Source organism: Coccinella septempunctata, chromosome 2 (genome assembly GCF_907165205.1).
Source record: "Coccinella septempunctata chromosome 2, icCocSept1.1, whole genome shotgun sequence".
NCBI lineage: Eukaryota > Metazoa > Arthropoda > Insecta > Coleoptera > Coccinellidae > Coccinella > Coccinella septempunctata.
In genome coordinates, this window is record NC_058190.1 from 46,107,867 (window position 1) to 46,118,381 (window position 10,515).

The window sequence follows — 10,515 nt, forward strand, 5'->3', positions numbered from 1 at the left end:
TCTGGACTGATGAAACTCGAAAGGTATATGACAATAATAATTATTCTGCTAGTTATCAATTAGTTCATTCGAATTTTGTGTTATCACGAATGACACATTGATTGCTTCAAATCATGTCATAACCTAAGGATCCTGCGTTCGAGGCTCGCTCTGTAATGATTTTTTTTTTATTTTTTTTTTGGAATGTCAAGGTTCAAATATTTTCAGATACGTTTCTTGATAAAATAGATTAATATAAATTTCAGAGGGGTAATGCTCGATTAGAAATGGAAATGAAACAAAATAAATCTAAATCTCTCTATGGGAAGCGTAAAGGTTGAAAACATAAATAGAAATACATACATAAATTTGAGGAGAAATAAACACTCCTCACCCTAAAATTTCCTTGAAATTGCCCTTTTCTCGAATATTTTTTTATTTCTTCAATGGAATGTAATTTCATTTCACATTTCAGGAAATAACAACAATGAAAAACGTTCATATGAAGAAAATCGGATAGAAAAAATATCGAACATATGTGTGGACCTACAGTTAATGATACCAAATAGAAAGACGTCGATCAGTGTGTACTCGTGACCTCTTGTTGTACAGTCGTCTCTTGTGTATGGTAAGACCTTTTTTTGGAAAAACTTTGATTGGAAAATATTTTCTTCTGCGGGAAACTCGTTGATTCTCTTATTTTATTATTTTCAATTTAATGTACCTATGCAAGGAAACCTTTATAGGATTGTTAACTCCTCAACGTTCAATTTTTTTTGTGAGAGATTTGAAATGTTCAATTGAGTTGTAGATTATTTTGGGTAAAGAATTTTGAACGATATTTACAAGTATTTTGTGCGAGTTTTACTAGAGGTAATATTGGTTTTTGAACTGGCCCTTTTTGTAATGGAGTAAAGATATTTCTATACAGGGTGAAAATGAATAGTTCGGAAATATCTTAAGGGGCGATTCTTGTGTGCGTCTTTCAATATTTTTTGAACAGCCCCTGCTTAGATATAGCCACCTGAAAAATGGCGGTCATTCTATGGGAACGAGAAGACAAAAAAATTTTTTGGTGGTGTCCCCCCTATAAGGTCAGCATGATAGTCATCCCTCATAGCTAGAGAGGGGTGAAATCGACAACCTTTTTTGATTTTCTACTATAACTTCTCACGGGTTTTGAATATAATTAGAAATTATGCATTGAAAAGACAATTTCATTTGAAAACTTTTATTGTTTCCTGAGTTTTTATCGTAAAAAGATAGATTATGCCGATGTGATGTCCAAAAACAGACCAAAAAAAGAATCAAATTTATTCTTTCACCCCTGCAAAATTTCATTTGTTTATCGTCCCTCTGAAAAAATTGAATAAATCTCTAAAGAAGTCGTCATCTTTGAAGCAACACTTTAATGGGTTTTCACGCACGAATCCATAGGAATTTTTGGGCTTATTTTGAGCTTCTGAACCTATATCTGAGACACCCTGTACATGCATAAAACATAAACATAAAAACTTGAAGTTTTCCTGAAAAACTTACACAATTAGAATGAACATGAATGAGTCAGTTCCTACTAAGTTATCCCATTTTTTTTTCAGTTTACGTGTAAATTTCCCACCTACCGCCCACGTCCAAATATGGCAGCCGCATCCACACAACTCATAAAAAATAAACAGGTAGACAGGTCAACATTGGAAGGTATCCTGGGAATGTTCTGGAATGCAGAGGTGACAGTTTCGGACGTCCAATTGGAACCGGCAACTTCTAGAGGAAATAATTTCATATCTGATGCTTGGAGGATCAAATTCGAACATACGAAGAAGAGGAGGCCTCAAACTGTTTGTACAGTCAGGGTTGAGGGTGACGCGTACGCCAGGAAATACACTACTATACGTAGAGGTAAAAAAAAGCTGCTTAATTTGTCACATATATTGGTTTATTATTGCCGAAATCAATTTCAAAAAAATATTCGTCATTCTTCTGAGCGCGTTGTTATTCTATAGCTTATTTTGAGATTAAGTAGGGAAAGGTGCACTATTTGGCAGTCGTTAAAAAAAAAATATGAATTTTCTCATAAATGCTGGGTATTCCTCTACTTTCTTTTCTAGCGGTTTTAAAATTCTCAAGGAATTAAAACACGCGGTACATAAATGCTAAGTGTTAACTTTTTGGCCCAAATATCTCATAAAAAGCATGTGTTTCCAATTAGCTTTCTTGTTAATGGAAAGAGTCACTGTTACTTACCCTACATAAACACTTTCACTATCACAAGTACACACTAATACACCCATAAGTAAATATAATATTACCTATATCATAAGTAAGACTGTTAATTATCTTCACTTATTCTTGAAGATACTACCAGATTCATCTCACTCAAGTGATTTTACTAAGCATTGAATGTTAATTAAAAATACATAAGGGAACAAGTTATTTCTTAACTTGATCACCAGAAAAAACTTACAGCATTACTTATTACTTTCCATCAAAAGTTAAAAATAAAAGCTTGAAAGGATATTAAATAGTCAACATTTGTTCTTTTTTCTTTTTTCATTGCAGACGGAATTCGCAAGTCGATTTTCGTCAAATCCAGACCCGAGGATGAGGAACACAACGCCCTAATGCACACTGATATCGCCTTCAAGAATGAAATATTGGCCTATGAAAAAGTTCTGATGGCTTTGGACGTTTACTCAAATGGACCCTTGAGGGTGCCAACATACGTATATGGAAATCCAACTACCGTGATCCTTGAAGATATGGCCAATAAGTACTTCGAATGCATGAATAGAAAATACGTCATTTCTTGGAATCAAGTGTGGTCTCCCATTCGGGTAAGAAATTTTGTTAGTCTATATAGAAAAACACTCAAAATTTCGCTATTTTTGCCTTGTTAATTGATATTATCTAAACGAATGTTGCCTCCCTTATTGCTCAGTTGTTGATAACATTGCTCAAAGTCAAATTTCTATGTAGTTTCCATTGGTGAGTATTTGTCTGGATCCCTTTTTTCCATTTCTATTCAGATTTCTTTCTATTGTAACCACCAATTCCAAACATAGTTCCTAGTACTCTTAGAACTGAAAATTTTACAGGAAATGGCCAAATTGCACGCAGCATCTATCGTTATGAAAAAATTGAACAAGCCCTACTTCGAAGAAATGATCAAACAAATAACACAAGTCCCCCTGAGCGAAACTATAAAGCTCGCGGAAAAGCAAGCTAGTACAATAGATACAACTATTGAACTCCTCAGGGTTCGTAACGAACCAAATGCTCAAGAGTACATAGAAACCTTGAAAGAACTGAAAGAGAAGGCGTGGAACAAACAGAGAGAAATAATCAATAAAGAGGCTCCAGTTATGGTAGTGAATCATGGAAATTTCTGGATAAATAATTTACTCTACCGTAACGATCTGAGTATGCTCTTAGATTGGCAACACATTGTATACAGCTCTCCAGCAACAGACCTATGTTTCTTCCTATATGTCAATTTTGCTACAGCATTTTTAACTAATCAACGAGAGGCTCTCCTCAGTTATTATCTTATGCACTTGCATCAGTCCATCTATGACGTGTGCACTGAGAGGCAAATGAACATTTCTGACATTGATGGTCTTTTGGAACCCTTAACATACGAATGGATTGATAGTGAACTCAAGAGATGCAGCTTATGCGGCTACATGATGGCTCAGTGGATCAATCCCATTTTTTACTGGAGTGAAGCCGTTTTCGACATGATGGAAAAAGTGGGAGGTATGGAGAATATGTCAGTTGAACAAAGATTGGAAAATATGACTTCTGAACAGAAAGATAGAGTAATTCAATTGACTAAAGTATTTATGAATGAGTACAGAGAAAATTGAGAAATAAAATGATGTTGTAATTGTGAAATTTTTATAAGATATGTTTTTATTCATGAACTTTGTTATTTACTCAATGATTTTACTATTAAACTTTATATTATTAGACTGAAATCTCTGCATTTTTGTTGTCACATCGAGTTACCATTTCGTTCAATCTTCTATCACTAGCAAGGCTCTTTCGCAGCCTAAAACAACAGAAGAGACCCCCCTCCAAGGCAGATAGTTTCATTCAATATTTTCATTTCCTAGAATAAATTCGCATCCATCCAAAGCATTTCTTGGAAGTTTGAGGCAGATTACACATAAAAAGAGATAAGTAATTCAAAGAAATTTTCTGTCTGAATATTTTATTGAAATTGGAAAATTTAACACAATAAAACCAATACAAGTTTCAATTCGATAATATGAATAAATTTTTCTCGTTTTTTTTATGCATTAAGTTTCATCTAACTTTAAGACTAGAATGAATAAATCACATTATTGAGCCATTCTCAAGTATTCTGAAAATATTTCAATTACATTGTAGAGAGTGATAGTAGATCGTCTACTACAGGTTCTGGAAGAACTAGCGTCAATATTTAGCTGAAAATAAGCGTCTGACCTATACCCAAATCGAATAGTTTTTGAGTTATACAACTAAATCAGAAATTTATTTCAGTTTGGCAATGATTTGCACTGTGTATTTTCATTCTGTGTTTTTTGAAGTCAATATTGATGCTAGTTTTCCCAGAACTTGCAGTAGACGGTCTTCGTCAATCACCCTGTACATCGGAGTAATATAAAATCAAGAACATTCAGCAACACTAATCAATAGTCATGTCTCATTATATACTAATTTATATTTTATTTATACATATTTATAATCAGCCTGAATCAATTTAACCTTATGTACAAATTATGCGTAGTTTAATCTTTGTATCAATTTGAAACAAAAATTCAGCTCTAAAAACACCTTGTAGATTTGGTGACGAAATTGAATTTTTGAGGCAGTTATATCCAAGAAGTTTTTCAGGAGCCAAGATACAAGTTTAAAATAATGTGAGTGACTTCCACATTAAGAACATGAAATATACTAATAGGGGGCAAACTCAATTTCTGAAGAATGATTATTTACATTAGATAACTTTCGTTTTGGTTCCCTTTTTTCATGATCAGTGGCGTGCTTAATGGCTTTCCAGACGCCGTTACTACGCGTCAGGATTTTGCGTTCCTAACATAATAAAATACAAACTAGTTTCCTCTGCCTTTCCTCCAAAATTAATTCCTATTTACACCACAGCTCATGGTTATACAATTTAAATCACCCACAAGGTTTTCATATTTTTCAGGCATGATCCAGGTTCCAATTCAAGACTATTAAAATTGGTTAATCAAAACCAAAGATCCGACCAGCAGTCTCAATATTGAATAAAATAAAACATAAATAAATATTGAAAATCAAATCCAAATTTTTGCAAGTGCACCCATACCCATGAACCTCTACATTTAACCCTCTAATGCCCAAGTTTTTTTTCCTTTTTTATAATTATTTCCGTATAGTTTCAAATTAGCTTATGTAATCTACATCTTTTTTTCGCAAATAGTTAACTGATTTACATTAACACCTGTTCTCACAAAATGAACCTATACTGAAGGCGGACATGGGCAGAATAATTTTGTATCCACTTATATGCAACCATTCTCAAGGCGGACTTGGGTATTAGAGGGTTAAAATAATTGAAAGATGTTGCATTGCACTGCATATTGTATTCCAAAAAGTAAAAACACCCTTGAATTCATAAAACCTGCATGCCTTTTCCTTGAAATGTGAATGCACACAGAAACTTGTGTTTGGCGCCAAGTGGAGACATATTTGTTCTTGTTTTTTCAAACCCATATAAATATTTATTCGTTATGTCAGTTTTTATCCTTTCCTTCCCATTATCCTTCAGAACAAAAATGTTCAATAGTCAATACAGACTTGAAAGGAGGAGTGATAATTAGATTTCCATCAAAAACAAATGATTTATATATGCAATTTTATGTAAGTTTTCAATTAGTGAATAGGCAATTGCCTATTCAATTACTACATTATCTGATGTTTTATCTAAAAAATCCACATGCCAAATGCAATTTCAATTCAATTTTCCACTAACCTTGTCTACAGTGCAAAATTGTCCCATTTTAAAAATCTGAATTCATCAAGCATTATTGACAGAATAATCGATCTATTCATTCAATGATTCTTCAGTTACTAATTCTGGTTCTTCTATTTTGATTTCAACATCATCCTGTAAGTTTTCCTCTTGTTTGTCATCTTCATATTGTAAGTTTTCCTCTTCTTCATCATCTTCATACTCATCATTATCTTCTTCAACATCATCTTCATCAAGGATATCAGCATGAAATCTGGCCATGTGCAACTTCCTATGAGCAGTTTGAGAGAAGCCCTTTCCGCATAAATCACACTTATATTTTCTCACATTTTTATGAACTGCATCAATATGAGCTTTTAGGTAACCGCTAGCTGATGTTTTGTAATCACAGAATTCACACTTGAACTTTTTAGCTCTTAAATGAACACACTCTATATGTTTCCTGAGCGAACTTCTCTGATTGAAATTATGGCCACAAAACTCACATTCAAACGGCTTATGCTTAAAGTGTACTGCTTCAATGTGAGCCTTCAAGTTGGAGCTTTGTGCTGAGGTATACTCACAAAGATGGCAGGAATGATTCTTTATCTTAGAATGCACTGCCCTTATATGTTGTTTCATTGCATAGGCCCTGGTGAACTTTCGGTCACAGAAAGTACATTTGCTGGCTTGGTTTGAATGAGTTGTATTAATGTGGTTTCGCAGTTGGGAAGGCCATCCACTACTGTAGTCGCAAAAGTCACATTTATGTTTTATTTTTAGATGGACTGCACGAATGTGATTATCTAGTGTGCATCTATCTGCAGCACTGGAAGGAAGGAAATATCTTAATAGCATCTCTTAACCTCCCACACTTCTTTTGAACATCTTAAAATTTTTATTGCAGTATAAATAGTTGTAGAATACAGTATTGCGATAATTGTTTCACTGTCTCACAAATAGAAAGACACTCAACAAGCAGAATGAAGAGAAATGCCTACTCACCTATACTCACACAAATGACAGTTATGATCCCTTATTTTAGAGTGGACAGTCTTGACATGATGCTGGAGGGCGTACTTCCGAGGAAAGATGTGATCACACAGATAACATGGATATGTTTTCGTTTTGGAGTGGACAAAATGTAAATGAGTCTGTAATTGAGATTTCCATGTAGTTGTGTAGTCGCACAAGTCACATTTATGTTTTATTTTTAGGTGTACTGCACTTATGTGGTGTTGTAGACTACAATTATGTAGGGCTCTGAAGTCACACTTATCACACTTGAATGGTTTCATTTTGAAATGCACTGCTTCCAGATGTTTCTTCAAAAGATATTTTTTACCAAAAGACTGATTACAGAATTGGCAATGAAATTCATTGTCTCCAGAATCAACTGCGCCTTCCAAAGGTTTATCCACCATATAATTTCTACAAAAAAAATTATTGTCATGAGATAAACATTAGACTGGATCCTCATTAAACTGGATTGTCAACCAAAATAACAAAAGAGATGAGCTAAAATTCTTCGTCTTCATCAATATACAAAGAAAGCTATGAAGAATTAACTATCTAAACATACTGCTAAAATAATGGCATAAAAAATTATAAAATAAGTAAATGTGGAAAACTCACTCATTATATTTTTTCATATTAGCATTCACTGGTGTATTAATGCTATCGACTCTATTTTCCAGTGCTTGAATACACTCATTTTCTGTTTTGATATCGTAACACAACCCTTCATTTTCAATATCAATATTTTCATTTTTCAACTCCAGGTTGGTTGTATCTGAGGGTTCTGCTGTTCGGTTATAAATTTCAGCTATTCTGAAAGGATACATAAAATCGTATACTTGCCTATCAACTTATCTTCATTTGAATTGTATAAAATAGTATAATTCCTTACTCTACTCCAGGATAGGAAATGTCCGAATTATCTAATTCTTCATTAGTTTCTTTCAAAGGGATAAAATTTACAGGTAAAATTTCTATTTCGGGATTATTTTCTAGTTTTTTCAGTTCTATTGATGAGCGGTCGTCAACTTCTTTCATCTTGGCTCTATTTAAAATTAAAATTGGATCATTCTCCACTAGCCCACTATTATTTGCTTGTACCTACGATCACAGAACACACCGATATAGAAGGGAAACTCCCCTACTAAGAAGTGGGGTCAAGTTTCAGCGCCCCCATGCGGTGGTTCGAGGAAATAAAAGCGCCCTCTAGCGGTCGGAATTCGAAACAAATGAGCGGGAAAATTTGAAATGCTTCCTATTTAAAATCATTTGATTTGATTTTTGAAGTTCGGGATTGAAACAACGTACTGGAATGAGTTAATATAGCATGTCAAGATGCTATATTACCATTCCAGTACGAGTTGTTTCAAATCCAATGTTCTCAGAAGCTTGATGACTTGAATAAAAAAAACACATATGTAGGCAATGATATAACTATATTTCTTCATAAATAAATCATATATACATCACAGTGTATGGCCTTATATGTAAAGAATAAAATAAAAATAATTCTAATGTCCATATAATATACATCAAAGTGTATGGGTTTATAAGTAAAAAATAAAATAGAAATAATTCTAATATCCATATAATATACATCAAAGTGTATGGGTTTATGAGTACAAAATAAAATAGAAATAATTCTAATGTCCATATATACATCAAAGTGTATGGACTTGATAGGAAAAAAATAAAATAGAAATGATTCTAATGTCGATATATACATCAAAGTGTATGGGCATATATGTAAAAAATAAAATGGAAAATATGTAAAAAATAAAATAGAAATAATTATAATGTCCTATGGGAATTATTGGTTATAGGACTGAAGGAAAACACTGTTTTTTTTTAACTTAGTCGACGTTTCATCAGTACTTTGCTGATTTTTTCAATTCAATTCAATTTGGGAAAACCCTTCATCATAAAGCACTAATATCCATGTAAAAATAAATTCACACTTTCACTCAAAATAGGATTTTCGTATTTGTTCTGTACTTTTAGTAGTCAACAAGGGATTACAAACTTTTTCCATCCAAAGTTTGATAATTTCCGGTTGTTTATTATCTGCTTCAGGAAACCGATGACGTCTACTAGTCTTATCACCACAGTTCGGCACACAAAATTTATTGCTTTTAATATTTCTATTTTCCGACATATTATTCAATTATCAGAAAAAACACTTAGGAATCACGATGCACTTCTCACTGCAGACAAAGACGAAAAGAATGAGGTTATGGAAATGTTTACAAACGTAAAATCGGCGATGGAAGCGACCCCATGCGGTGGTTCAACAAACTAAATAAGGGGTCCAGTTTTTCTATCTCAGTTTCCCCTCTATCTTGACTTACTTTATGCCTACGATTAGTGCGACTGGGAAATATTTTTTTTTTTCGACAGGTTATAAATTGTTGTCAGAAGTGACAGCTGTATCCATAGAAATATAAAATATTTATTTTGAAACTGAAATTCATCCTGACCTGAGAATCGTTAGATTCCTTATAATAAAACATAATAATAATAGTAATAAAATTAGATTATTAATCATAACATTATAAATATGAACCAAGAAATCAGACAAGAAGTGCTGAACCTGATGGATAGAAAAGAAAGGATTGAAAATGAAATAAAGGAATTGACTGATGTTTTACACTCGGTATTACAAATACATTATAAGGTGATAATAATTTTTCAGTCAAGATCTATACATTGATATTTTCTAGAATGGTGTACAAATGAATGACCCTCTCGTTGATGCTGAAGGATATCCCATCAACTCAATAGACATTTATCAAGTAAGGCATGCTCGAAATAAAATCATATGTGAGTGCCTTCTAATTGTTGTAGATTCTCTCTTATAAAAAACAATTATAGGTTTACAGAATGATCATAAGGCTCTGATGAAAGAGATAGAACAAGGGCTCTATGGTTATTATTCCTCATCTAACTTACTAGCCAATCACGATGTGGAAATGGAAGAAAGATCTAATAAGATGGTCCACAAATTACCATTCGCAAAGATTAATATAGTTAGTGATGATTCACCAGCACAATTTTCTGTAAGATTGATCTGTTTAACTGAAAAGTTTCCTTAGAAAATCATTTTTATTTAAGGGTTTGAATGTGGGTGATGAATTGGTAGAATTTGGATCTATAAACAAAGGCAATTTCAAAAGTTTAAGCGACATTGCTGCAGTCGTTCAACATTCAGAAGGAAAATCTTTGAATGTGAAAGTGAAACGAGGTGATCAATTTGTAACAACTGAATTAAGACCAAAAAGATGGAAGGGAAGGGGTCTATTAGGATGCAACATCATCCCACTTGAATAAATCTTATTTTAATTATTATTTGTTCATCATGCATCATATATCTAGAGTGGTAAAACTTTGTATACTGGTGAAATTTTAGTGAATAAAGAAAAACAATCAACTTCGATTTCGATGGAGTATATTATAAAAGTTAAAATAAATGGATATATTTCATTTTAATCTACATGGGCTGAAATGTAGTGTACAGCAAGGATTATAGAGCTTTAATCCTA

The 10,515-nt window shown here is 33.0% G+C and overlaps 3 protein-coding genes across 3 annotated transcripts; 2 read left to right on the forward strand and 1 right to left on the reverse strand.

Annotated features, from left to right (window-relative positions):
* Nucleotides 1-454: 454 nt before the first annotated feature.
* LOC123306777 lies at nucleotides 455-3,956 on the forward strand. Its single transcript, XM_044888915.1, has 4 exons — nucleotides 455-607; nucleotides 1,578-1,878; nucleotides 2,539-2,813; nucleotides 3,075-3,956. The coding sequence occupies exons 1-4, from the start codon at nucleotides 605-607 to the stop codon at nucleotides 3,843-3,845; spliced, it is 1,350 nt and encodes a 449-aa protein (XP_044744850.1). The 5' UTR covers nucleotides 455-604; the 3' UTR covers nucleotides 3,846-3,956.
* A 1,600-nt stretch (nucleotides 3,957-5,556) lies between these two features.
* LOC123306776 (zinc finger X-chromosomal protein-like) lies at nucleotides 5,557-9,426 on the reverse strand. Its single transcript, XM_044888914.1, has 5 exons — nucleotides 9,332-9,426; nucleotides 7,869-8,077; nucleotides 7,595-7,789; nucleotides 6,965-7,390; nucleotides 5,557-6,788 (listed from the first exon to the last, which is right to left on the reverse strand). The coding sequence occupies exons 2-5, from the start codon at nucleotides 8,012-8,014 to the stop codon at nucleotides 6,053-6,055; spliced, it is 1,503 nt and encodes a 500-aa protein (XP_044744849.1). The 5' UTR covers nucleotides 8,015-8,077; nucleotides 9,332-9,426; the 3' UTR covers nucleotides 5,557-6,052.
* Nucleotides 9,427-9,497: 71 nt separating this feature from the next.
* Nucleotides 9,498-10,409, forward strand: LOC123307445 (26S proteasome non-ATPase regulatory subunit 9). The gene is made up of 4 exons (XM_044889765.1): nucleotides 9,498-9,629; nucleotides 9,697-9,796; nucleotides 9,848-10,032; nucleotides 10,088-10,409. The coding sequence occupies exons 1-4, from the start codon at nucleotides 9,534-9,536 to the stop codon at nucleotides 10,301-10,303; spliced, it is 597 nt and encodes a 198-aa protein (XP_044745700.1). The 5' UTR covers nucleotides 9,498-9,533; the 3' UTR covers nucleotides 10,304-10,409.
* Nucleotides 10,410-10,515: the final 106 nt, after the last annotated feature.

What these genes read in the sequence shown, in the direction of transcription:
- LOC123306776 (XM_044888914.1), bottom strand. Translation starts at nt 8,014, where the DNA reads ATGAAAGAAGTTGACGACCGCTCATCAATAGAACTGAAAAAACTAGAA. An exon ending in ATTTCCTATCCTGGAGTAGA is followed by an intron (nt 7,790 to 7,868) that starts GTAAGGAATTAT and finishes GTATCCTTTCAG; the next exon opens with AATAGCTGAAATTTATAACC. An exon ending in AATATGAAAAAATATAATGA is followed by an intron (nt 7,391 to 7,594) that starts GTGAGTTTTCCA and finishes TTTTTTTTGTAG; the next exon opens with AAATTATATGGTGGATAAAC.
- LOC123306777 (XM_044888915.1), top strand. An exon ending in ATACACTACTATACGTAGAG is followed by an intron (nt 1,879 to 2,538) that starts GTAAAAAAAAGC and finishes TTTTCATTGCAG; the next exon opens with ACGGAATTCGCAAGTCGATT. An exon ending in AAGTGTGGTCTCCCATTCGG is followed by an intron (nt 2,814 to 3,074) that starts GTAAGAAATTTT and finishes AAAATTTTACAG; the next exon opens with GAAATGGCCAAATTGCACGC.
- LOC123307445 (XM_044889765.1), top strand. Translation starts at nt 9,534, where the DNA reads ATGAACCAAGAAATCAGACAAGAAGTGCTGAACCTGATGGATAGAAAA. An exon ending in TGCTCGAAATAAAATCATAT is followed by an intron (nt 9,797 to 9,847) that starts GTGAGTGCCTTC and finishes AAACAATTATAG; the next exon opens with GTTTACAGAATGATCATAAG. An exon ending in ATTCACCAGCACAATTTTCT is followed by an intron (nt 10,033 to 10,087) that starts GTAAGATTGATC and finishes TTTTTATTTAAG; the next exon opens with GGTTTGAATGTGGGTGATGA.